The 27,930-nt window shown below is 48.1% G+C and overlaps 1 protein-coding gene across 4 annotated transcripts in view; it reads left to right on the top strand.

Moving 5' to 3' along the window:
• The window catches only part of FAM110A (family with sequence similarity 110 member A), a 38,667-nt gene extending 10,843 nt beyond the window's left edge, over window positions 1–27,824 (top strand). For 3 of the 4 annotated variants that reach the window (XM_010591588.3, XM_003411475.4, XM_064275905.1), the window contains one exon: window positions 2,404–27,824. In XM_010591588.3, the coding sequence (XP_010589890.1) occupies window positions 2,498–3,385 (888 nt within the window). In that variant the 5' untranslated portion in view covers window positions 2,404–2,497 and the 3' untranslated portion in view covers window positions 3,386–27,824. The remainder of the gene's footprint in view (window positions 1–2,403) is intronic. The other variant, XR_010319235.1, reaches the window with a different exon arrangement.
• The last annotated feature ends 106 nt before the right edge of the window (window positions 27,825–27,930 follow it).

Genomic DNA, 27,930 nt, shown 5'->3' with positions numbered 1-27,930 from the left:
AGGGGGTGAGCCCTTCCCTTTCCGCCTCCTCCATCCCTTCTACCTGGAGAGCAGGTGCTGGCTCTGGGCCAGCAGCCCCTGGGTTCTATCTCCATTGCTGCAGAGGTCTCAGACAGGCCTGTTGTGGGCCAGATTGTATGGGGGGCAAAAATCTTGGAGACATGTTTTGTTGGGTCTGTAAGAAACAAGGTTTTAAAAATTTTTATTGAATTTGCTAACCTTTAAGAATCTAGAGTTTTCACACACTTCTGGATTTTTGGCTCCCTAGAACAGGCCACATCTATCCCATGGGCCCGCTTGCCTGCAGTAGGCCGGGCATGCCCCTCTCTAGTTCATTCTTGGTTTGCTTGTTCACATGGGGGCCTGCAGGCATTTCAATTCAACAAATATTTATTGACTATCTACTATACGCTATGTGTTGAGCAGTGTCTTGAACAAAACGGACAAACCCCGTGCGCTTATGGATCTGACATTTTAGGAAGGTGGGAATGAAACAGCCCTGGTAACACAGCGGTTAAGTGTTCAGCTGCTAACCCAGAGGTCTGTAGTTCAAACCCACCATCGCCGGAAGGTGGGAGAAAGATGTGGCAGTCTGCTTCTGTAAAGATTTATAGCCTCGGAAACCCTGTGGAGCAGTTCTACTCTGTCCTGTAGGGTTGCTGTGAGTTCGAATCTACTGGAAGGTAATGGGAATGGGTTTTGGGGAAGGAAAAAGAGTAAAACAACAATAAACATGCTAGATAAGTGAGTTATTTGAGTTTTATTTGGCATTTGTGAAGGTGATAAGCGATAATGAGAAAAAAAATAGTAGGGTAGGAATGTTGAACATGTGGTAGAGAGAGACAGGGTGCAATATTAAAATAAGTGTGGCCATGGTAGGCTTCCTAGGAGTTTGTATCTTATCTATCAACTCCGAGATTCACTTCTCTGAGGCTCAGTTTTTCCATCTGTAAAACAAGGTGACAGTGACTTACCTCACAGGCTTGTAGAACTTTAAGAGAGGACAGTGTCAAATGTCTGGCACACAGTAGGAGCTCTGCCCCCCCGTCCCCCAATCCAGACTCCCTCTCACCTGGAATTCTGAATATCTTGGTGAGGCTGTCCACTAGAGCTTTCTGCGGTGGTGGGAGCGCTCAGATCTGGCCTGTCTAGTGTGGGGGCCATTGGCCACATGTGGCTATTGAGCACTTAAAGTGTGGTTAGTGTGATTTGGGAACTGAATTTAAATTTTTATTTAATTTGAATTTAAAGTTATACAGCAACCTGTGGCTAGTGGCTGTCGATTTGGAAAGCAGAGGTCTAGATGGCCTGACCCACGAGTCCTCTTGGGAGACTTCTAAACTAAGCACCCCTTCCATTTTATAGAGGAAGGGCTGGGAACTTGGTTGATGAGTTTTCTTCTGTCCCATAGCCAGGGCTTTGTGGCTCTGGGCCTTCCTTGGAAATGGGACAGATGTGGTCCGACCCTTGGGCCACGAGGCGCTAATGCTTGGATGACCATGTGGATACTTGTACACTCGGGCATGAGCTGTCCTGCTTCTGGGTGCCCATCCTGTGGCTCCCAGTGGGTGGGGGTCTGCTGGATGTATCTGGCAGGGCTGTGTGATTGTGGGCATTTCTGAATTCTCTTGGAGCAGCATAGCTCAGGGCTGATGCTTCTACCCGACGGCATCTGTAGATCACTGTGGGCCTGGCATTTAAGTCCCATACTGGAAGCTGACGGTGACTGGACTGACTGGGGTGGGGTCAGGGACTTTCTACACGCCTCTCCACAGGAGCTCTGCTCTGGTGCCTGGGGCCTGGCATGTCTAGGCGGGTGGCTGGCACTGGGCAGCTTCCTGCCTGAATGGGTGCGGGGCGGAGATGGTACCAGACTCCTGGCTGGGGTGTGAGGCTGGAGCCCTTTCTCTTGGTCACCCAACCCCGAAACCCCTGTGCCAACACCTCTGCATGGAGGTAAGGGGCTGGTCCAGCTGACCTCCTGGGGCAGAACCGCAGGATCGGCTTAAGCAAGCTGCAATTGCTTCCTAGGTTTCAGTTTTCCCATCTGCAAAATGGGATTGTTGAGAGGACCTACTGAGGTGGAGCCGGCTGGCTCCCAGCACAGGGCCAGGGGACCCGCTTTGCTCCCCTGAAACCAGCCTTGCCCTGTCTTTTCTGCTGGGCTGCCCCATGCCTCTCTTCTGTCTCCTGGCACCCTTTTCTCTCTCAGCCTCAGCTGAAGAGGAAGGGAGTAGGCGGGGCCGCAGGCCCTGCAGCAGTTGCTTTCTGCCTGCTGATTGGCTCACTGGGAAGCAGGGGTGTGGTCTTAACCTTATAATAGGGAAAGAGCCTTCAGCCTCTCAGCCTTGGCTGAGCCTTTGTCTGAGTGTGCTCAGCCTCTTTATCTTTCCTTCCCTGCAGCGGTCACCGGCATCCAGCTGCCAATTTTCTGCCGGATCTGTCTCCTCATCTCTCCAGACTCCTTAGACTGAAGCCCGTGGGTTATGTAACAGCCATGCCTGTGGACACACTGGCCCCTGGGTCCCCAGCCACCCCGGCCCTACCTTTCCGCCTGCGAACCAAGGTCCCTGGCTACCTGCTGCGGCGGCCAGCAGATGGTGGAGCCCGGAAACCTAGTGCTGTGGAGCGCCTGGAGGCGGACAAAGCCAAGTATGTCAAGAGCCTGCACGTGGCCACCACCCGCCAGGAGCCCGTGCAGCCCCTGCTGTCCAAACAGCCACTCTTCAGCCCTGGGACTCGCCGCACAGTGCTCACGCCTAGCCGCAGAGCCCTACCCGGCCCTGGTCGCCGGCCCCAGCTGGACCTCGACATCCTTAGTAGCCTCATCAACTTGTGTGACAGTCCCGTGTCCCCTGTTGAGGCCAGCCGGATCCCTGGACGGGCAGAAGGAACCCGTCAAGACCTTCCAGCCACCCCCCCACGGCCACCACCCAGCACGGCTGCGGTCCGCCGAGTGGATGTCCGCCCCCTGCCCGCCTCATCTGCCCAACCTTGCCCATCGCCAGGCAGTGCTGCCGCCTCTAGCCCTGCCCGGCCACCCGGTTTGCAGCGCTCCAAGTCGGACCTGAGTGAGCGCTTCTCCAGGGCAGCAGCTGACCTTGAGCGCTTTTTTAACTTCTGTGGCCTGGACCCAGAGGAGGCACGGGGACTGGGTGTGGCCCACCTGGCGCGGGCCAGCTCAGACATTGTATCTCTGGCTGGGCCCAGTGCTGGGCCAGGCAGCTCTGAGGGGGGCTGCTCCCGTCGCAGCTCTGCCACCGCTGAGGACCGGGCCCGGGACCGTGTCCCCTATGGCGTGTCGGTGGTGGAGCGCAATGCCCGCGTGATCAAGTGGCTGTATGGGTTGCGGCAGGCAAGGGAGACCCCGGCGGTGGAGTGCTAGGCTGCCACTGGACAATGCATTTGCACAGGACTGATCTTATAGATGCAGTTGGCCCCTTGACCTCTCCTGGATCCATTCCCTGCCTCTAGTGAACTTGGTACAGGGAGGCAAAGGCTCAGAGACTAGACCAGCATCCATCTGGCAAGAACTGACCTTAGAGAGAGTTGCCTCTTGACCTTGGACCACCCGTACCCCACACATGCAGGGTTTTTCACATGCGTGTACCCCTGCTTGGTTCCTGTCCTCTGGCTGGAATTGGGGCACTTTTTCCTCCCCACCCAAAGTTAGGGATCATGGGATCTCACAACTCCTGTCTACCCACAGGCTCTGTTTCCTCCTTCCTTCCTTGGCCTCTATCATGTGCTAACTTCCTCTTTCTTAACCAGTGGGTCCTGGTTCCCTGGGAACTTGCTTGGGGCAGGGGCAGGGAGAAGTTGCCTATCCACTGTTCTCCAGGGTCTTTGGCAGCTTGGCCTGGGTGGGTAGACTATAGGAGGGACTGGCTTGGAGTCAGCACTGCTTTGACTTGGTTAATAAACACAAATGCTTGTTTCTCAAGAGCTAGGTCTTTAGACTCTTCTGTGTTCACGAAAGGTAGGGTGGGGTGCAGTGGGCCTTCGAATTCAGTCATTGTTAAGCCCAGGATCTGCTGAGGCAGGATTTCAGCTGCTAGCCTGGCCTGACCTTGCCCTGCAGGGGGGGTCCTTCTAAGCCCTCTAGAAGACTGGCAGTCTATCAACCTATTTCACAGTGGAGGAAACTGAGGTCCAGCCTCAGAGTGAGTCTTGGTAGAGCTTGTCCCAGGAGTCTTTTCCTACAGGAGCGGGGCCTGCATGGAAAGTTTGACAGGGAGACACGGACTCTCCCCTGACCGTCTGTGTTCTACCCTCTCTACCTCCTGCCCAGTTCCCAAGAGGATGGGAAGCTCAGAGAGGCAAACCCTGAACTTGAGCTCACACAGGCCATAGAGGGGGCCTTGAAAGTGAGAGTTCTTGGAGGAAGAGTGACTTGGGGTGGAGACCACAAAACCAAAGGCCTTATGACCCTGGGCAACTCTGGCTGACCCTGGGCAAGCCAGTTTCCCTATCAGGGCCTTAGCAGGAAAGTTGGATGGCACAGCCCTCTTTGGGTTGGCATATGGTTGTGTTCTGGGTCTTTTGTGCCTGTATTCCAGCATCTGGGGACAGAGGAAGGAGGGGCTGGCATTGGGCTTTGAAGGTCCGGCTCCTTCCCATCTCCCATCAGGTTTGCTGTACATGAGGAGACCCTCCCTGCTGGAGCAGCGAGGGCTAAGGCCGTGGGTCTGGCACACAAAGGGTGAAAGCCTAGGGTGGCCTCTGGCTTTAGTCCCCCTTCCCCCTACCCGAGGTGGGAGTGGGGAGGGGCTGGGTGGCACTTCCTCTTCCAAAGGCTGCCTTGGCTGTGGCACTCAGAAACAGGAACCTCTAATGGGGAGCTGATGACAGGTTTGATGTAGCTTTTATTTTAAGCATAAAGAGGAGATTTCCGTCAGACTGTTGACAAACATCCAGGTCAGCCCAGCTGTCTGTCTGTCTGACAGTCTACAACCAGTCTCTGGAGGCTTTGGCTGGACCTGAGTGGTTTGGGGAAAGAAGGGGAAATTGGATTCTAGAAGATAATGGTGCTTGAGCTCACAAGAATGGAGTCCACCCCTGCAAGGTACAGATGGGGAGACTGAGGCACAGGGAAGACAATGACCTACCCATAGGTGCCCAGTAGATTTAACAGAGCCAGGCCTGGGCTTCCTGGGTCCCCACACTAAAGGAGTGATAAAGTCAGGGAGGACAATCCCAGCAGGCTCTGCAGAGCCAGTGGCCCCTGGTGTGGCAAAGAGCAGTCCCTCTGGGAGCCCTGCTGGAATTCTGTGCTAAAGCTTTACCCCCTGCAGTGACCTGCCAGCCTCCCCAACACCTCTCAACCCAAGGAGGTGGGTGCATTTTACATGTGAAGAAACTGAGGTTCAGGTCACAGGTCTGGCGGGTAGTGGGGAGACCCCTTGTTTCTGAAGGCGGTGTAAATGCTGGGCTCAGGCCCTTCACACCATCCTCTCACTGACTCTCCGGGTGACACCAGGAGTATTGTCTTAGAGCAGGAAGTCCTGTCACACAGCAGGTCTGCAGGACATCCTGGGGTCACACTCTGGCCTGCTGGACACTCCATAGCTAGCGGCACTAGGATCCCTGATTCTCCCGACGTAACCCACCTTTCTCCCCAGTCCTGGGAGCCTAGGGCCATTCCTTGTGGCCGCTTTATTGAGCACCTACTGCGTGTCCAGCAGTGAAGAAGATAGACATTGTCCCTGCCCTAGCCCGGGGGAAAGGAGGAGGTGGGAAAGGGCAAGTGGTCAGCAGCAAGCACATAAATGGTCATATAATGTAGAGGAGGAACATTGAGGGACTCCTGCGCTAAGACCAGAGCTGTTCCCAGGAGCTGGGCCAGGAGGTAGGAGAAGGGCATTTCCATGTCCTTGCTGGGAAAAGTTCAGGAAAGGATTCTTGGAAGTGGAAGCCTCCAGGCTGAGCCTTGACTTTTCCAACAAGGCCTGATTGAGAGTGCTCCCCCTCCCCAGGATTCTGGAGCCTGCTAGCCTCCCATGCGGGGCTCCCCCACCTGCCAGCCTGCCAGCCTCAGGGCTCTGCAAAACAGCCCCTCTATTGTTCTACCTCTCTGAGCAGGAGTTGCTGCTTTTCAGCCTCTCAGAGGGCCTGCAGCTGCTGCCCCATCTCCTGGGGCTGCCATGCCTTGTAGCTGGTCCTCCAGGCAAGTGTGGCCCCAGCTGCCTAGCCCCTAATTAGGCTAAGATGAGACCTGCTTCCTGATCCATTTCCCACCAGCTAATTATATATACGTGGGCTTGGGAGAAGGCCACCTGGCTGCTCCTTTCTGTCATGAAGGTGTGATGGGCCCCTGGGAGATGTACCCCCCGCCCGCTGGCCTCAGTTTACCCTTTTGACAGGGGCTGGGATATAGCTAGAGGGCCCTGTCCCTGGCCCTGGTGAGATACTGAGTAATGGTTCTGCTACCGAGGCATTCAAGGGGACGAGGGGGAGGGGACCCCATTCTGCCTGAAGCCCTAAGAATGCAGAGGACGGAGGGGATGAGGAATTAGACTGGGGGTCCCTGACTCTGGGATCTCAGATGGGGGGACACAGGCACGGGTGTGGCGACACCTGCCCACTGGAGAGACATGCACATGGAAAGGCTTGGAGACCCTCTGGGCTCAAGACAGAGCAGCCTGTCCAGGAGTTTTTCTTCAAACTTAATATTAGCTTTCAGATAATACATGCATATATTGCCCCCAACATTTTATTAAGAAAAATTCAAACATATAGAAAAATTGAAAGAATTGTACAGTGAACTTTCATATACTCACTACCTAGACTCACAATTGTCAATACTTCGGTCTATTTGCTCTGTCATGGACCTCCCTATCTATCCATGCCTCTAAGCCATTCACTAATACAATATATTTTGCCCTGGTGGTGCAGCGGTTAAAAGCTATGGCTGCTAACCAAAAGGTCAGCAGTTCGAATCCACCAGCTGCTCCTTGGTGGATTTCTGCTATGGGGCAGTTCTACTGAGTCCTATAGGGTCTCTAGGTGTCAGAATCGACTCAACGACAATGAGTTTTTTTTTTTTTTTTCCGAAAGTACACATTCCCCTTAAGCACAAAAAACAGTTTTGTTTTTTTTCCCAAAGTATACATTCCCCTTAAGCACTAGAGTCCAATGTTTGTTGACATTTTTTTTGGAGATAAAATTTACATACAGCAAAATGCACAGATCTTAAAAGTACCATTAAAAAAAAAAATAGCACTAACAAAAAGCAGTATTTCTTTGCCCTGCCCCTCCCCCTCCCAATGCTGCTTTCCAAAGGTAACCACTTTCAACTCTTAGCTATTTCTTCTGGTACTTTCCTTCATATTTTTAAATATGTCGTTGGTTTCTCGATTGATTAATTTTAGGCAGATGTTGACAGACTTCCTGGCCTGATGTCTTCACAAGTGTGACCTTTGTAGCTTGACTGCTGGGTTTGGATCCCAGCCATTTCCCCACACTGGCGGTATGACCTTGGGCAAGTGTCTTAATCTTCTCGTGCCTCAGTTTCCTCATTTGTAAAATAAGAGTAATAAAAGCATTTAGGTTATTGGGTTGTAGTGAGGATTCAACATGTAAAGTGCTTAGGATAATGAATATCACCCAGAAGTGGTCAAAATGTGTTTTGTTATAATTATTATTCTCAGGGAAGGTTTCGCTTCTGTTCAACCCCCTCTCCTATCAATCTACATTTATTGAAATTTTTCGTTACATGAATATTTAACATTTGTGATATTACGACTATATAAATACTGCTCCCTGCCGAGCCAAGTCGCGTATTATGATTATACTTCCTTTCTTGTACAACGTTTTGTTTGTTTTTCCCCGTTACTACCTGCCTTCCTTTTTATTTGCTTAGCTTCCTCTTAACTCACCCTAAGTCTTCTGACACCCTTCACTTCCCTGTAGTCACACAGAGCAGATATATTTATTGGTTCCAGTTTCCTTCCTGAAGCCCTTTAAGTGCATTTTAACATTTCTACACAGTCGCTATGAGTCGGAATCCACTCATGACAATGGTTTTTTTTTTTTTAATGGAGTCCCTGGGTGGTGCAAATGGTTAAACTCTCAACTACTAGCCAAAAGGTTGGTGGCTCTAACCCACCCAGTGGCTTCTCGGGAGACAGGCCTAGTGATTTGCTTCTAAAAGGTCACAGCCTTGAAAACCCTATGGCGCAGTTCTACCCTGCACACATGGGGTCGCCATGAGTCAGAATCGACTCCACGGCAACTAACCACAACGACAAAACAGTGGAAACAATTTCAAAGACAAAACTTCAAGCACCAGTGAAACCTCTCTGGATAAGCATTTGTGAGCGCCTGCTGTGTGCCCGGTGCTGCGTCTGGCACAACTGCAGCCAGAGAGAAGTGACCCGGCCCTCGGGGGTCTCTCAAAGGATAAAAACTAAAGCTGCTCCCCACCCCACCCCCGGGTTTCCCCTTCTCCCCCACTCTTCATTTACCTGTGGAACTCCTCAGCACCTCCCAGGAACCTCAGAGAGCCCAGATTTACTCCTCTGTAAACTGGGGACCATCCAGTCATTCTGGAATCACTTCCCAGCTCTGTGCTCTGGGGCTGTGTTCCGGGTGCGGGGACACAGCACTGATCCCTCACTCCTACCTCGGAGGCACTCGTGGAGGGCTAGGATGGCGGCGGGGGCAAGCAGGTGGTGGGCTTCCCAGAGGAGGTGCCATTGGAGGAGGGTCCTGATGGATAGGGGCAGCGAACAGCCATTACCATGTGCGAGGGGCCGTGCTGAGACCTTCCATGAGTTATCATATGATATCCTCCCAACAACCCTTGGAGGGAAGTAATGAGGGAGGTAATATTTTCATCTCAATTTCATAGTTGGGGAAACAGGCTGAGAGAGTCCAAGTGACTAGCCCAAGGGCACACAGCTAGGAAGCTAGAAGGGCAGGATTTGAATCCATGCGATTGGGTTCCAAGGTCCAGCTCTTTCTTAACCACACACTATACGGCCTCTCACAGGCAGGCTCCCAACTCTGGCCCCCGCCCCATCTGTGGCTACCTGGTTTTCTCCCATCTGCCCACTGGTGCCGACCTCTAGCTCATCCTGTGCCCTTTGCTCTATTCATGCACTCATTCCACAAAAAATCTGCTGTGTGCCTTTTCCATGCCCAGCACTGTGCAGGGTGTGAGTGCCAGGAACAGGGAGCTTGGGCAACGTCGGCCTTCCCACTCCCAGGCTGGTGTTTACATCAATATGTGAGCAGCCTGGACAGTAGTTTGAGCAGAGGGGTATGTGAGGTTAGGAGGGTGATGGCTGGGTGTGTCTGTATGCGACCTATGAGGGGTATGTGTGGGTGCTGACAGCTTCTTCTATGGAAGGTCATTTGTGCATGTGTACATAGGTGTGTACGTGTTGTCTGCAGAGTGTGTGTCCACCAGATGACTGTTGTTGCATAGCAAACCATGCTAAACCCAGTGACCTAAAACAACAATTGTTTATCAGCCCATGATTCCGGAATTTTGCAGTTTGGCCTGGGCTCAGTGGGGCAGTTCTTCTGGTCTTGCCTATGCTCACTCAGGTATCTGTATCAGCTAGGCTGGCTATCTCAGATGAGCTCACTCACATGTCTGACTGTTGGCAGGCTGTTTGCTGGGGGCCTCAGTTCACCTCCGTGAGGCTAGCTCAGGCTCATTTACACAGTGGTCTCAGGGTTGCATGTCCAACGCACAAGGCTTTTTAAGCTTCTGCTTGCACCATGATCACTAATGCCCTATTGGCCAGACAAAATCACAAGGCCAAGTCAGATTCAAGGGGTAGAGAAATAGCCTCTGTCTCTTAGTCACATTGCAAAAGGGCATGAGCACAGGCATGGGGGAAGTATTGCAGCCAATTTTCAAACAATTTACCACAGCCTATGTGTTCCAGGTAAAGTGTAGAGGAAAGTACCCAGCTTTGAAATCAGACAAATCTGGGTCCCAGTCCTTGCTCTGCCACTTCACCTCACCTTTGAGCTACTGTAAACTGGGTAAAATTGATTGAAAGGAGATGATCTTTATAAAGTGCTTATGCTATTAATTTGTTCGTTAATGCGATGCATATTTACTGAGGGCCTACTCTGGGCCAGGCAGCCACATCCTGGGGATGCAGCAGTGAACAAAATGGACTAAAACACTTTCTTTGGGGAGCTCACAGCCTAGGGTCTGAACAGACATTAATTGATCATCCTGATAATCTTATGATCTAAGATTAGGTCCAGGAAGGACAACCCAGAGTGGAAGGAGGGATTTCTGACTGGCCAGGCAGGTTTGGGAAGCCTGAGATATTTGAGCTGAGATGTGAAGGATGGGTAGGCATTAATCAGGAGAATAGGGGATGGGAGCGGAAAAGGATTCCAGATTGTGGAAACAGCATGTGCAAAGGCCCTGTGGTGAAAAGAGTCGGTTTGAGGAACAGGGAGAAGGTAGGTGGAACCGGACCTGGAACACAAGGGCCAGACTTTGTGGGGCCGTGAAACCTTTGAGCAATGTGAGGCCTCCTTTGCCAGGCAGCCTGAAATAAAACCCAAAGGCCTTACTGTAGCCTACAAGGCCCTAATGATCTGGTTCCCTGTTACTCCTCCAGCTCTCCCTTCAACCTCCCCTTTATCCATCCTTCTGAAGCCACACTGCTTCCTTGCTGTCCCATTCCTGCCTCAGGGCCTTTGCACTTGCTGTTTCCTCTGCCAGTACCCATCCTACCCCAGATATCTGCATGACTCATTATGTCATTTCATTCAGGTCTCTGCCCACATGTCAGCTCCTCAGAGAGGCCTTCTCTGCCTGGCCACCTCCCAACTAAACCACCAGCATCTGTTTTATTTTTTAAATATTTTGTTGTATTTTTTTGGTGAAAGCATACACAGCAAAACAGGTTCCCATTCAACAATTTCTACACATAGTGTTCAAAGACATTGGTTACATTTTTTGCATTGTGTCAACATTCTCATGATTTCCATTCTAGCTGTTGCATTCCCATTAACTTGGTCTCACTGCCCCTTCAACCTTCTCAACCATGTTTAGAATAACTGTGGACAATTTGGTCTCATATGTTGTTGTTGTTGTTAGGTGCTGTCGAGTCGGTTCCGACTCATAGCGACCCTATACACAACAGAACAAAACACTGCCCAGTCCTGAGCCATCCTTGCAATTGTTGTTATGCTTGAGCTCATTGTTGCAGCCACTGTGTCAATCCACCTCATTGAGGGTTTTCCTCTTTTCTGCTGACCCTGTACTCTGCCAAACATGATGTCCTTCTCCAGGGACTGATCCCTCCTGACAACATGTCCAAAGTATGTAAAATGCAGCCTTACCATCCTTGCTTCTAAGCAGCATTCTGGCCGCACTTTTTCCAAGACAGATTTGTTCGTTCTTTTGGCAGTCCGTGGTATATTCAATATTCTTCGCCAACACCACAATTCAAAGGCGTCAGTTCTTCTTTGGTCTTCCTTATTCATTGTCCAGCTTTCACATGCATATGATGCGATTGAAAATACCATGGTTTGGGTCAGGCGCACCTTAGTCTTCAGGGTGACATCTTTGCTCTTCAACACCTTGAAGGGGTCCTTTGCAGCAGATTTACCAAGTGCAATGAGTCTTTTGATTTCTTGGCTGCTGCTTCCATGGCTGCTGATTGTGGATCCAAGTAAAATGAAATCCTTGACAACTTCAGTCTTTTCTCTGTTTATCATGATGTTGCTCACTGGTCCAGTTGTGAGGATTTTTGTTTTCTTTGTTTATGTTGAGGTGCAATCCATACTGAAGGCTGTGGTCTTTGATCTTCATTAGTATGTGCTTCAGGTCCTCTTCATTTTCAGCAAGCAAGGTTGTGTCATCTGCATAATGCAGGTTGTTAATGAGTCTTCCTCCAACACTGATACCCTGCTCCTCTTCATATAGTTCAGCTTCTGGTATTATTTGCTCAACATACAGGTTGAATAGGTATGGTGAAAGAATGCAACCCTGAAGCACACCTTTCCTGACTTGAAACCAATCAGTATCCCCTTGTTCTGTCCGAACAACTGCCTCTTGATCTATGTAAAGGTTCCTCATGAGCACAATTAAGTGTTCTGGGATTCCCATTCTTCGCAATGTTATCCATAGTTTGTTATGACCCACACAGTTGGATGCCTTTGCATAGTCAATAAAACACAGGGAAACATCCTTCTGGTATTCTCTGCTTTCGGCCAGGATCCATCTGACATCAGCAATGATATCCCTGGTTCCACGTCCTCTTCTGAAACCGGCCTGAATTTCTGGCAGTTCCCTGTCGATACACTGCTGCGGCCGTTTTTGAATGATCTTCAGCAAAATTTTGCTTGGGTGTGATATTAATGATACTGTTCTATGATTTCCACATTCGTTGGATCACCTTTTTTGGGAATAGGCATAAATATGGATCTCTTCCAGTCAGTTGGCCAGGAAGCTGTCTTCCATATTTCTTGGCATAGACGAGTGAGCACCTCCAGTGCTGCATCCGTTTGTTGAAACGTCTCAATTGATATGCCATCAATTCCTGGAGCCTTGTTTTTCGCCAATGCCTTCAGAGCAGCTTGGACTTCTTCCTTCAGTACCACCGGTCCCTGATCATATGCCACCTCTTGAAATGGTTGAACATTGACTAATTCTTTTTGGTATAATGACTCCGTGTATTCCTTCCATCTTCTTTTGATGTTTCCTATGTCATTTAATATTTCCCGCATAGAATCCTTCACTATTGCAACTCGAGGCTTGAATTTTTTCTTCAGTTCTTTCGGCTTGAGTGTGTTCTTCCCGTTTGGTTTTCCATCTGCAGCTCTTTGCACATGTCATTATAATACTTTACTTTGTCTTCTCGAGACGCCCTTTGAAATCTTCTGTTCAGTTCTTTTACTTCATCAATTCTTCCTTTTGGTTTAGCTGCTCAATGTTAGAGAGCAAGTTTCAGAGTCTCCTCTGACACCCATCTCGGTCTTTTCTTTCTTTCCTGTCTTTTTAGTGACCTCTTACTTTCTTCATGGATAATGTCCTTGATGTCATTCCACAACTCGCCTGGTCTTCTATCACTAGTGTTCAATGCGTCAAGGTATTCTTCAGATGGTCTCTAAATTCAGGTGGGATATACTCAAGGTCATATTTTGGCTCTCGTGGACTTGCTCTGATTTTCTTCAGTTTCAGCTTTAACTTGCATATGAGCAATTGATGGTCTGTTCCACAGTCAGCCCCTGGCCTTGTTCTGACTGATGATATTGAGTATTTCCATTGTCTCTTTCCACAGATGTAGTCAATTTGATTTCTGTGTGATTCATGTGGTGAGGTCCATGGGTATAGTCACCGTTTATGTTGATAAAAGAAGGTATTTTCAATGAAGGAGTCGTTGGTCTTGCAAAATTCTATTATTTGATCTCTGGCATTGTTTCTATCACCAAGGCCATATTTTCCAGCTACTGATCCTTCTTCTTTGTTTCCAACTTTTGCATTCCAATCGCCAGTAATTATCAATGCATCTTGATTGCATGTTTGATCAATTTCAGACTGTAGCAGCTGATAAAAATCTTCTATTTCTTCATCTTTGGCCCTAGTGGTGGGTGCGTAAATTTGAATAATAGTCATATTAACTGGTCTTCCTTGTACGCGTATAAATATTATCCTATCCCTGACAGTGTTGTGCTTCAGGATAGATCTTGAAACATTCTTTTTGACAATGAATGCAACACCATTTCTCTTCAAGTTGTCATTCCCAGCATAGTAGACTATATCATTGTCTGATTTAAAATGGCCAGTACCAGTCCATTTCAGCTCACTAATGCCTAGGATATCGATATTTATGCATTCCATTTCATTTTTGACAATTTCCAATTTTCCTAGATTCATACTTCGTACATTCCAGGTTCCAATTATTAATGGATGTTTGCAGCTTTTCCTTCTCATTTTGAGTTGTGCCACATCAGAAAATTAAGGTGCCAAAAGCTTTACTCCATCCACGTCATTAAGGTCAACTCTTCTTTGAGGAGGCAGCTCTTCCCCAGTCATCATTTGAGTGCCTTCCAACCTGGGGGGCTCATCTTCCAGCACTATATCAGACAATGTTCTGCTGCTATTCATAAGGTTTTCACTGGCTAATGCTTTTCAGAAGTAGGCTGCCAGGTCCTTCTTCCTAGTCTGTCTTAGTCTGGAAGCTCAGCTGAAACCTGTTCTCCATGGGTGACCCTGCTGGTATCTGAATACTAGTGGTATAGCTTCCAGCATCACAGCAACACACAAGCCCCCACAGTACGGCAAACTGACACGTGGGGGTGGTCTCATACAGATAATTTTTTAGAACAGTGCAGTACTCAAGGGTGACAATCTTTAGTTTTTGAGCTGAACTGCTATTTAGTTATAAGGTGACTTCAGGGGAAAGCTTTGCTTCAAGGCTTGAAGAGTATCTCAGGACAATAGTTTCAGTGATTCCTCCAGTCTCAATTGTCCAGTAAGTCTGGATTTACTCTGGTTAGTTTTTCTTCCTAGCATGCTTCACCCCTCTGGCATCTATTAAACAGAGGCCCTATCCGTTTCTTGTCTATATCTCCCACTAGACTGCAGCTCCAGGAGATGGGGACTTGGCTTTGCTCTCGACTGTGTCCCCAGGACCCAGGAATAGTAGGTATTCCATAAACACCTGTTAGGTGAAGGAATGAATGAAAACAAGTGAGCGAATTGTATGCTGGGAAGAACTGGCTCCTGGGAATTAAGAGGTCTGGGTTCAAATCTCAGCTAGGTGACCCAGGTTGATTATTTGCCTCTCTGTAACTCGGTTTCCCTAGCCGTGCTCTAAGGAATTTGTGGCTCTAGGTTTGGGAAGGGAAGACTCGGCTGTGAAGGAGATGGGGCCTGTGGGGAAGGGAGCCAGGGCCCTTTCCCTATCGAGGCTGAGGTCCTCTTGGGGATGAAAATAGCCCAGCCCCTCGCTTGGCCCCCACCCGAACTGTGGCGTCCAGGTGGAGCCAGGGAGCTCTGTGTGGAGCCTGCCAGCCTGGCGCTGGGCTGAGATAGAGGTCCTTGACAGCTGGGCCAGGCAGCCCTGGGGGTTCTTAAGAGCCTGTTTGATGTCCCTGACCTCCCTCCCCACCTATCCTTCCTCCCTCAGCGTCCACTGGCAGGACAAATCCCTTAATCCTCAACATGCCTGCTGCCTTTGCAGCTTGCAAAGCTGTCTCTGGGTCTGTGTCTAAGTTCACCCCTGCACAGTAACTATTAGCGGGAACACTGAGGCTCAGAGAGGGCAGATGCCTAGTTACACACTGAAGACCTGGTGCAGCTACTACAATTCACATCTAGGTTTGGCCCACCCCTTCCCCAGGTTAGGATGTGCCAGTGTGTGTGTGTGTGTGTGTGTGTAGACTGGCATGACCCCAGTTGAGCCTCACTGCCAAACAGTGCACTCCATCACCCCCTGCCCCCCAGGCCTCTAATAGTGTGTGGCGGTTAAGAGCACCTGGGGCCAGGCTGCCTGGGTTCAAATTCTACTTTTGCTACTTCCCAACTGGCTGTCCTGTTGAGCATCCAGACCTCCCCCATACTGGCCCCCATCCCTCAGTGTCCACCGGTTGGACAAATCCCTTAATTCTGGACATTCTCATGACTAACAATGTATGCATTACATAGGGTTTTTTATTTTTTTAACATTTAATTAGTTGCTAATATTTAAACATTTAAACCATGGGAGAATAGCATACAAAAGCCAACGAATGAATATAAATCAAGTCCCATGCACCTCCCGTGTGCCTGGCACAGAGCAAAGCCCTCCCCGGCTGCTCACCCCTCCTTTTCTGATGCCTCGTGAAGAGGGTGCAATGACCGTCTCCTCCAACGCAGTCTCAGAGAGGTGAAGCCATGAGCCCGAGGTCACAGTGCCGGGGAGGGCAGAGTCCGGGAGAAAGGGGAGGCTCACCCCTCTGGGACTGTTGTGCCCCCGGGCTGGTGTGTCACCCTTTCTGGGCCTGGGTGCTCTCCTTGACAAAACCAAGGTGGGGCTGTGTGAGAGGAGAGGGATGGGGAGTCCAGCCCCAGCCCCAGCCCACTGTCATTACCTAGGACTGTGAGTACTTACACAAAACCGAAATCTCAATAAATGTTATTGTATGTTATTCTCTCACTGTTTAAATGTGGGCAACTAAGAATTTGAATCTAAAAGTACCCCACGCAAATGATATAATGTTAATTATTATACCAGCGTTTGCAATAGCGAACAATTGCAAATGTCCTTCCATAAAAAAAAATGGTTAATAGACTCCACCCAGCCGTGCAATGGAATCCTACTAAGCCGGCAGAAATAGCAAGGACGCCCTCCCTGGACGCGATGCATTTAGCAGAGCACGCAGTTCAGGGAACAAAGCAAGGTGCAGAACAGCACGCACTGCACTCTGTGCTACTATTCTTGGAAACGAGAATATGTATCCATGCACACTTGTACTGGCATCAAATCCCCTGCAGAGTTATACGGGGAACCTGACACCTTGGGTGCCTCTGGGGAGGGGGCCCAGCTGGCTGGGCGAGGAGTCGGAGGGAGATTTGCTTTTTACCTTTGGTTGGAAAACAACCCAACTCGTTGCTGTTGTCGATTTTGAGTCATGGCGACCCCATGTGTTATGGAGTAGAACTGCTCCGTAGGGTTTTCTTGGCTGTAGTCTTTATGGAAGCAGATTGGTGCTGCTGAGTGGGTTCGAACTGCCAACCTTAAGGTCGGTAGTTGAGCACAGACCATCTGTGCCATTTGAATTTTAAACCATGTGAATGTATGATCTATGCAAAAAAAGAAAAAGCAATTTAAAATAAACTGAAAGAAAGTAGATGAGGAAGTTGAAGCTGACGAAAAGAAAAACACCAGGCTTGCAGGCTCAGCCAGCCATGGCCCCACTGGCAACCTCAGGCCACATTCTAGGCTCTGCCCAGTTTAGTTTTGTGGCTCTATCCTCTATGTTAATATTTTGGTTTCCACACACACAGCACCCACGGGAAACCCCAGCCAATGGGCACCAGGTTCCAGCCGGGCCGCCCGCAGGTTGGTGGTGGGCATGACAGCCCGAGAATGGCGACGTCCAAAATGCCTGAGCGATGATGCGGCCCGACAGAATGCTGCTGCTTCCCACGGTCTTGCAGGCCCTGCCCGTCTGGTGTTTGTCTTCCAGCCTCCAGGTGGGTGTGTGGACACTTCAAAGCAGCCATCCTCAGCAATTAACTCTGTACCTGCAGGGACTGAATTCATGCATGCATGCATTCCTTCATTGTTCCTCAAATATTCATTGAGCACCTTGTTGTTGTTGTTAGTCGTCAATGAGTCTGACTTGTGGCGATCTCATGTGTGACAGGAAAACATTGCCCGATCCTGTGCCATCTTCATGATCCTTTGTGTTTTGAGTCCATTGTTGTGGCTATCGTGCCAATTCATCTCATGGAGGGTTTCCCTCAGTTTCGCTGACCCTCTACCTTACCAACCAGGATGTCCTTTTCTAGTGTGCCAAATACAGTTCTAGACGTACTGAATGTACAGCAACGAACAAAACAAATAAAACTTCCTGCCTTCATGGGGATCACATTCCAGTGGGGAGACAGACAATAGCCAGATGGTGGGAATGCTGAGGAGAAACCAAAGCAGGAAAGGGGAATGAAAGAACACAGGTTTTTTCATTTTTACTGAGGTATAATTGAGATAGGAAAAAATTGACCCATTTGGGTATATAGTTCCATGAGTTTTGATATTTTACGTGTCTGTGTATCCACCGTAACAAACAAGTTATAGAACATTTCTATACCCCCCTAAATTTCCTTCATACCCCCTTGCATCAATCCCAACGCCCACCCCACTCCCCACCTGAGAAACCACCGATGATTTTTCCTAAATTTGTCTTTTCTAGAGTTCATACAAATGAAATCACAAAGTAAACGTCTGGCTTCTTTCAAAGTAAACGTCTGGCTTCTTTCATTAGCATACTACACGTGAGATTTATCCACATTGTTGCGTGTACCAGTAATTCGTTCCTATTTATTGCTGAGTAGTATTCCATTGTGTGACTGTAGCATAATTTTTATCCATTTGACCCATTGATGGACGTTTGGGTTGTTTCCACTTTTTGGCTATTACAAATAACGCTACTGTGAGCATTCCCGTCCAGGCAGTCCCTGACTTACCACGTATTGAAGTTACGACAAAGGGCACTTATGACCATCTAGTTATTTATTTAGGTGCATCTTATTTTTAGTAATACGTAGTACATACACTGTTGCAGTGTGTAATTTGCTGATGTTATCATTCTCAGATGTTCACTCGTAGATGTTCAGTGTTATGATTTATAAAAATACTGATAATAAAAGGCAAGAATAACTAAAACTAAAAAAAAAAAAAAAGAGCCATTCCACTTACATTAGGATCAACTTACAACAGAGTTGTTGGAAGGAACCTAGTTGTAAGTCAGAGACTACGTGTACAGGTTTTCGTGTGAATATAGGTTGTCATTTCCCTTGCGTAGATACTCAGGAGTAGGATTGTTGGGTCTCATGGTAAGTGGATGTTTAACCCTATTAGAAACACGGACTGTGCTTTTGAACAAGCTCAGGGGAGGTCTCGCTGACCAGGGGCCTGAAGGGAGGACGGGGGCATCTCATGGCTGTCTACAGGGCACCCAGGCGGGAGTGAGCCTGGTGTGTGTGAGCACCAGCATGGAGTCAGTGTGGCAGGGGTGGAGAGAGTGAGGGGAGAGGGTAGGATGTGTGTAATGGGGCTGGGCCATGTAGGGCCGTGTAGGTCATGGTGAGAACATTGGTTTTATTATCAGAGCCCACAGGAGGGATCTGAGTTTGGGTAGGAAGGGATCAGACCTATGTTTTAACAGGCCCCTTCTGTCTGGGAAGTTGAGAATGGGCTGCAGGGCAGTGAAGGTGGAGGCAGGGAGGCCAGTGAGGAGGCTGCTACCATAGTCCAGGGGGAGATGCCGGAGGCTGGGGCCAGGAGGAGATGGGGGGGTGTCAGACTGTTGATTCTGGATCTGCTCTGATGATAGGATAGGCAGGACTTGGGGATGTACTGGAATTAGGGTGTGAGGGAAATGGGACCTGCAGGATGGCTGGGACCTGAGGGCGGCCTATAGGAGCTGAGAGTGACTCTGCAGCCAATAGCCAGCAAGGAAACGGGGACCTCAGCCCTATCCCTTAAGAAGCTGAATTCTGCCAACCCCATATGAGCTCGGAAGAGGACCCTGGACTCCGGATGAGAACGCAGCCCAGCCAGTACCTTGATTTCAGCCTGGTGAGACCAGAGCAGGGGACCTGGCTATGCCCTGCCTGGACCTCTGTCCTACAGAAATTGCGAGCTAATAGGTGGGTGTTGCTCTAAGGTGACAAGTTCTTGGTCATTTGTTTCGAATCAGTAGATGACTAATACAGGCATCCTGCTGCAACAATGAGCTCAAGCATAACAATGATTGTAAGGATGGCTCAGAACCGGGCAATGTTTCATTCTGTTGTGCACAGGGTCCCTATGAGTTGGAACCAACTCGAAAGCACCTAACAACAACTACAACAACAGGCATCCTAGTGTTAGAGCTAAAAGGGTACTTAGTAACCATTGAGCCCAACCCCTCATATACAGATGGGGAAACTGAGGCCCAGAGAGCAGACAGGACTTGACCCCTGGTTTCCGTAGGGAGGCAACATCGGGCAGAAGCTGCCCCAGCCTTTGAGGCCCTACCAGCCCCCAGCCTCTCATCTCCCAGGAGGCTGCTGTGCCAGCCTCTTCTGCCAGCTCCTCCTCCTCCAGGCATTGGTCCCCTCCAGAGGGTTGGCTTCTGGCCACCCACAGAGTACCCTCAGCTTCTGCCACACTGAGCTCGGGCAGGGTCCCCACTGGGCCAGGCCAGCTGGCCAGGAGGTAGACAGAGCCCTCGCCCCCACAGGCAGAGCATAGCCCAAGGGTGCAGGAGCCAAAGCCGAATCTGAGACCTAGGGAGAGGGAGGGCCCTGGCTAGAACCCCAGCTCTACTAGTCACCAGCTGTGTGACCCTGGGCAAAATACGCTCCTTGGCTATGGAGAGCCAATGAGCTAATGCATGGTGGGAACTCCATACTGCACACCCCCAAGCTTTTCCTCCTCAGGGGCCTGGATTTCCCATCTGCTAAATGGTTATGTACCCTAGATGTGGTCTGGGGCACCTCACAGCTCCTGCAGCTGAGTGTTTTAAGAGTCTAGCTTCCTGGGTTCAAATTCAATCTCTGCTTCTTACTAGCTATGTGACCATGGATGAGTCACTTAATCCTCAGAGCCTGAGTTTCCTCACCTGCAAAATGGGGCTATCGATAATACCTACCATTACATGGGAGCCCTGGTGGTGCAGTGGTTAAAGAGCTTGCCTGCTAACCAAAGGGTCAGCGATTCGAATCCACCAGCCACTCCTTGGAAACCCTATGGGTCAGTTCTACTCTGTCCTATAAGGTTGCTATGAGTCGGAACTGACTCAACAGCACCTAACAACAACAAAACACCCATTGCATGAGAGGTGCATGTTAGATACCTAGTAGAGTACCTCAAAAAATGTCAGCTAGTTTTTATTATCTTCATTCCGAGTGTGTGAGTTAGGTCGTACCTGTTGGAAGGCGCACTAGAACAGAGCCTCCCAGGGCTAAGGCAAGTTTGGTTTCTTCGGAGGCAAATGTTTGTGGACTGGGCCAGGCCTGCATGTATTTCCCTCAACCCTCTGTCCCTGCAGCCACATTGAGTCAGGTCCCTATTATCACAGTGCTTGTAAAGGTAGGAGTTCCTGGGTAGTGCAAATGGTTAACACACATGGTTGCTAACTGAAAGGTTAGAGGTTCAAGTCCACCCAGAGATGCCTCAGAAGAAAGGCCTGGTAATCTACATCTGAAAAATCAGTCACTGAAAACTCTGTGGAGCACAGTTCTACTCTGACACACATGAGGTCACCATGAGTCAGAGTCAACTCGACAACTGGTTGTAAACTATGACCCCAACGGCAGGTTTGGGGAAACACAAATATACCTTTAGTTCTATTCCTTGTTCTGGCAACTCTCTCCTGTTTTCCTCTAGTGGGATGGCAATAGCTTGTGTAAATGTCTGGGGGTGAGAATGGGTGTCATAGACACAAACTGGGGTGGCCGTCACTACGAGGTCTCCCACTGGCCAGTTATGAATTATGCACCCTGTCCTCTGACCACAGCTGACTCGCTGGTGTTAGCAGATACCTGACTGCAGGCTGGGTAATCCAGAGTCTTGGGAAGAACAGCAAAAACTACCGAAAACTACACGTGCGGGAATGTATGTACGTAAGCATATGTGTGTATAAGTGTGTAGATGTGAGGGAGCCCTGGTGGCGCAGTAGTTAAGCACTTGGCTGCTAACCACAAGGTCGGAGGTTCCAGCCCACCAGGCTCTCTGCAGCAGAAAGATGTGACAGTCTGCTTCCGTAAAGGTACAACCTTGGACACCCTACGGGGCAGTTCTACTGTCTCCTATAGGGTCACTATGAGTTGGAATCGACTTGACAGCAATGTGTTTGATTTGATGAATTTTATGTATGTATATTTTATGAATTTTATGACTTTTTTTTTGACTGGTCAACTTTCTATGAAATTTATTTTCATCATACTTTCACAAATTATTCAGTTAACAATAGTGACCTCGAGTCCCATGGGGCTATAGGTTCTAAATACTGGACTTAAAATCAGAAGGTACAGGATTTGTTGTCAATATCATTTAATATTTATTAAATAGCAACCCACTGGCCAACACTGTCATTTACGTTTCTGCTCTTAAGGCACTTAAGCTCTGGAGTAGTCACAACAGACAGGATAGTCACACAACGCAGAAAACCAAGACAGCATTCACCTAGCTACAAGTATCCCTGGATTTGTTTACTAAATATGCCCAAGCCAATTTGGCAGAAAAGAAAATTGTGTGTTTTAAAATTCATTTTCCAATTACGCAGCATTCCTTGTACCGCAGAATACCCAGCGGTCCTACTTTACCAGCAGGCGCCAGTCCCACGAGCAAGCTGAAGCACAGTCAGGCTGCACAGCTCCCACCATGGTTGGAATGCAGAGACAAGTCCCAGCTCCAAAGCTGAACTAAAGATTTAAGCTTCCAAGAAGCCTGAGCCTTTTAAAACGACGGTTGATGCTTCAATTCACTGATTCTTTCTTAAAGTTCCTCTCTGCAAATTTTATGAAGAGTTAACATTCTAGAGTTGGAAGGAACTTGGCATAAGAGCACACAGACTTCATGTTTGTTAGAAAGTGACTGCACCAGGACTTGATCTCCAGCCCCAGACCAGTTCTGTTTTTACTACACCAAACTAGGCTGGGGAATATTTGGAAATGACACCAGCGTTGGTTCTTTAGGAACATGGGTTAGGTCTGGGTTGCCTAAGGGAAAATTCCAGGAGATCTTGAACAGAGTTCCAGGTACACTGGGAGCAAAAAAACCTAGCAAAGGAGAAATACAGGACACAACTTGGGTATAAGGAGACAAAGAACTAAATGGTAGGAAGGAGTGGGGGATAGGTTGGAGAGTAGTATAAAAGAAGCAGAAACAGGAACCCTGGGATGGCTGGGGTCAAGGGACTGGATGCCCTTAAGGCCAGTATGATACATCTCAAATAGTTTAGGAGTGCTGTGAGAAACATACTGTCCTAACTGGCTTTGCCACAGGGGGTTAACATTGGGAAATTCTTTCTCTGTGCTTTGGCTTTCCCCATTTTAAAGTAAAGATAATAATGTTTTGCCTTGACATTTTTCAAAGAGGACCCAGACAGTAACGCATGCCCCGGAGCAACACAGAGTCTTCAAAGAACACCAGATTTGAATACTAGCTTTGTAACACACTGGCTCTGTCCTAGGACACATCCCTAAATGTCCCCTAAACTCATTTTGAATCTCTATAAAAATAAGGGATTGGGGCCCCTGAATTAAGGTCTGTTCCACCTCTATGGTTTCCATATGTGAAGGGTTTTAAGCCTCCTAAAGGGAAGTTTTTGTACAAATGACTTTACGAGCCTCGTCATCCCAACCTTTCTCCCTGGCTGCTGTCCTCCTCAGCCCAAGCAAGAGAATCACTTAAAAAGGATTCTAAAATATAAGTAATGGGAAGAAGAGAAGGGAGGGCTTTAAATGGACTCTTTAGAGTAAAGCATATCAAGCCATTAATGCTGAATTTTATGAGTATATATGTGTGTATATATATGTGTATGCATATGTATATGCATCTATGTGACTCTATGCACATATATTCATATATATAATAAAACACATGGGGGGCACAATTACAGATACTTCTTAGATACAACCAAACACCTTGCAGGGTTGATTTTCTGAGTCTGAAGGATTGGGACCATAATCTCTTGGAATATCTTGGTCAATTGGCATAATATAGTTCATACAGTTATGTTCTATATTCTGTTTGGTGAGTAGTGCCTGGGGTCTTCATAGCTTGTGAGCGGCCGTCTAAGATACAAGTATTGGTCTTTACTTATCTGGAGTGAAAGAGAAAGAAGGAAACCAAAGACTCAAGAAACTAGTCTACATGACAAATAGTCTACATGAACCATGGCCTCATCTACCCTGAGACCGGAAGAACTAGATGGTGCCCGGCTACCACTACTGACCATTCTAATTAGGGCCACAATAGACGGACAGAACATGTGGAACAAAAAATGTGGTAAACAGTTCAATGCAGAAAAATGTGGAACAGAACCTCAAATTCCTTAAAAAAAACAACCAACTAACCAAACAAACAAAAACAGACTTGACTGAACTGGTTGAGACTAGAGGACTCCCTGAGACCAGTGCCCTGAGGTACTCTTCAAACCTTGAACCGAAACAACCCCTGAGGTCACCTTGTAGCTAAATAACAGATTGGCTCACTAAATAATTAATACCACGTGTAAGTACTGTGCTCCTTTAAACATCACCTATATGCGACCAAATGGGCAACATTACTTTAAAACAAAGACAAGACTGTAAGGGGGCAGGGAAACTAGATTAATGGAAATGGGATATCCATAACCAGAATAATGAGAATGTTCACACATTGTGAAGAATGTAACCAATGTCACTGAACAATTTGTGTAGAAATTCTTAAATGGGAACCTAAACTGCTGTGCAAACTTTCACAGAAAACACAGTAAAATATTATTTAAAAAGAGAGAAAGAGAATGAGAGAATGGAATCCAGACTTTCTGGAGCCATTGAGGCTAGAGGAACCCCCAAATCTATTGTCATGAGTTAATCTTTAAATTTTAAATCTCAAACCAAGACAATCCCCTGAAGTCTTCTTTGAACCAAAAAATAATTTCTATTAATTAGTAAAGTATGTCTGCCTTGAGCATTGTGCTCTTTTAAAGAATTATGTGAGATCAAATTGAAAGGTTGAATGGGAAGCTTAGGGGGCAGTGAGTTTAAGATAATTGTTGTAGAATAATTTGGAAAAGATAATGAGAATGGTAGCACAACTTGAAGAATGTAACCAATGTCACCGAGTTGTACATATAGAAATTGTTGAAATGGTTTATCTTTGGCTGCATGTATTTTTACCAAAATAAAAAAATTATTTTTATTTTTTAAAGAGGAGTCTCAGGGAATTTGAAATTTGACTGGAGGCACACAGGCAGAGGGTGGTTGGAGATGAATCATTCCCAGGCAGTACACTAGACAGGAAGTCCACAGGCTCTGCACTGAGCTTGCCAGAGATACCCTTTCCAGTCATTCCCTGAGGAGTACTCATGCTAAGTGTTCATTCTTTCCCCATCCTGGGACTTCCTTCCCTTAAATCTACTGTTGGGCTTTTAGTCAGTTTCTGATGTTTATCACCCCAATCTCCTCAGTTGATATGGTAATTTGAGGGGCATAGCTTGGTGGGGTGTCGAGGGCAGACTGTGGGATGGAGCAAGGACCCTTTGTTCTGTGCAAGCAGCTGTGGGATGGGAGAAACAGCACTGGTCTTGGAGTCTGGCTCTCCATGACTTACTGGCTGTGTGACCTTGGGCAAGTCATTCAGCCTCTCTGTGTGATCAAGTGAGACAGAACCAAGAGGAACCTTAGTGAACATTAGGATGATCACCCTACCTCCCACTTTGCAGATGGGGAAACCGAGACCCAGAGAGGAAAAGGGCTTTAGTTAAGGGCACACAGCAGGTTTAGGGCAGACCCAGGAGAGTTTCTGGGTCCCCCAACTCCCAGTCCTGGGAGGGGGAGTTCCCGCAGTGGGAAGCTCACCTCTATTAGCAGGGCCTATTTCTGGATGAACCTTGGGTCCCGAAGTACGTCAGAGCTCACAAAATCCTTTCCCATTCAAAGTGGCAGTTGGCCTTGGCAACGGTACCAACATCCCACTTGAGGGCTGAATAAACTGAGGCTCATAGAGGGACGGGGACTTGTCCAACGGTCACACTGCAAGTTCATGGCAAAGCTGGGGTCTGAGTCAGATCTGAGCAAAGGCTAGGCTCTTTGCTCTAATTTAGTGTTTCTCAGACTGGTATCTCAGGGTGTACTGGGGGGAGGTGTTAATGAGGTTTCCATAAGAATTTAAAAATTGTGTGTGGGTGAGTGTAAAGCACATGTGTACAAAAGTGAACCGTAAGTACTTGTCCACTGTGGACCTTCTGCCTGATGGCAGGAACCACTTGGATGAATAGCATCCCCACATCTCCTGGGCCCTGGGGGCTGAAAGACTGGACTGGGGGAGGGGGAGGGGCCAGGCAGAGATGGAAGGTGCATCAGAGGTGGGAAGGCATCAGGTGAAGGAGGGGTTTAAGGGCAAGCATGGCCCCAGCTGCTGGCCTGAGGCTTCTTGTGAGACCTGGGCCTAGTGTGCAAGGGGGAGTGGCAGGGGGAAAAAAAAGGAGACAGTTGCTATGGTGAACCCTTCCCTTAGTGAGCCTACTGACTAAAGAGCATCTGAGACCACAGTCCTTGGGCTAGGCTGCCTGTGGGGAGTGGATGTTCTTGGGCAGCCAACCCTCCATTCCCACCATCCTTCTCCACACTCAGAGGTCCTGGGGCGAGTAGCCTAGAGGGGTCAGTCCAAAGACGGGTCCCTCTGATAGCACCTCCTTCTCCCTGAAAATCCCTTCCCTTCTCCCCAACTGTGTCTCTCTGTATATCTTTCCCCAAATGCTGGCAATTCTGATTAACGGTTGTTTTCTTCCTCAAGGTTAAGCGATACCAACAAAAATCATACATATGTATCATGTGGATTATTTGTGGTCATTTGTTCACCCTCATACCTGTGCCATACTGGGTTAATTATTACAGCTTTGTGTTGTGTTTTATAATACAAATGACACTGCGATGAGCGACCTTGCATATATATTGTGTGGAAGATCACTGGGCCAAAGGTAAAGGCATATGTAGTATTGTTAGGTGCCCTCCAGTAGGTTCTGACTCATAGCGACCCTGTGTACAACAGAATGAAACACTGCCCAGTCCTGCCCCACGCTCACAATCATTGCCATGTTTGAGCCCGTTGTTGCAACCACTGTGTCAATCCATCTCATTGAGGGTCTTCCTCTTTTTCACTGACCCTCTACTTTAAAGTTTTTGGCAATTGCCAGATTCCTCCCAAAGACCTTTCTTTGTGTTCACATTATATTTGTATATTTATAAACTACCCTCTACATTATTATCTTGATCACTTTTGGTTACCTTTTAAGAACTTTTTATAATAATAATATGATATTATTTTATAATAATATACATAGAGAACCAAAGAAACCAAACCAGTTGCCGTCGATTTGACTCCGACTCCATGTGTGTAAGTCTAGAACTCTGCTGATCTTTCAAAAGTAAATAGCCAGACCTTTCTTCCAAGGAACCTCTGGTGAACCACCAACCTTTCAGTTGGAAGCCCAGGGCTTAACTCTTTATGCCACCCTGGGGCTCTAACACACGTAAAGCGCCCAAGGAAAGGTACAGCTTGATGAATTATCACAAACTAAACGTGTGTGTAACCCTTACTCAAGTCAAGCAACGAACATTCCTAGCACCCCAAAAGCTGCCCTAGCACCCCTCCTAATGAATACTCCCTTCCATTGTATGCATTTCCCACTATCCATATTCCTTTTGAAGTTTCCAGTTACAGGTGAATATGTTCTATATTCTTTGGCTTCTGGCACATTCAGAAACCAGGACCTGTTGCATGGATGCCATGTTTGTTAGACACTCCTTTATGTTTCTTTTGGTCGAGTGGTTCTCCAGCTAGGTTCCTGTAGGATCCTCTAGTCTTTTCCCAAATCAGAGGAAAATAATAAAGACATCGATGGGCTTCTCTCAGTTTAAGATTTGCTCACTTGTTTACTACCAAGTTTCAGCAGTGACAAATGACCAGGCAACAGGAAATAATGGGAAAATCCAGGAATGCCACAGGCTGTATTGAGAATAAGAGTGACCACCATTTATGGACAGGGGTCTGGTACAGACCTTTCACAAGCAGGCGATAGATTTTCTCTAAAGCTTCATAAACCCTCGGCATAATAGGTATCACGGTCCCTATTTCATTGGGAGGGAAAACTGAGAGGGGAAGTAACCTTCCCAAGGTCACACAGCTCACAGGCCAGTTGGGAGGATGGGAAAGACTGCAGGATCTGGGCTGCTGTGCTGGCTGTTTAGGCCACATCTGCTGTGCCCTCTCCTTTGTCTGGTGCCCAAGGCGCTGCCTGTACTAGTCCCTGCGGGGCTCTGGTGTCTTCCTCTTCCTGAACTCTTGGAAGCTTCCCCTTGGGCCAGCCCCTGGGCCTTTGCATGTGCTGGTTCCTCTGCCTGAAACCCTCCTTTCCTCTTCACCTTTCCCAGCTAAGTCAGTGCCCTGGCTCCAATAGCACCTTCTAGTCCCCTTCTCATATTCATTGTGCTCTTTGTTATTTAACTTCTGTCTCCTCCCACCCACCCCAGACAATGAACAC

The sequence above is a fragment of the Loxodonta africana genome, chromosome 24 (genome assembly GCF_030014295.1).
Source record: "Loxodonta africana isolate mLoxAfr1 chromosome 24, mLoxAfr1.hap2, whole genome shotgun sequence".
NCBI lineage: Eukaryota > Metazoa > Chordata > Mammalia > Proboscidea > Elephantidae > Loxodonta > Loxodonta africana.
Note: the sequence above shows the minus strand (reverse complement) of the source record. Positions and strands in the feature narration are given on the sequence as shown.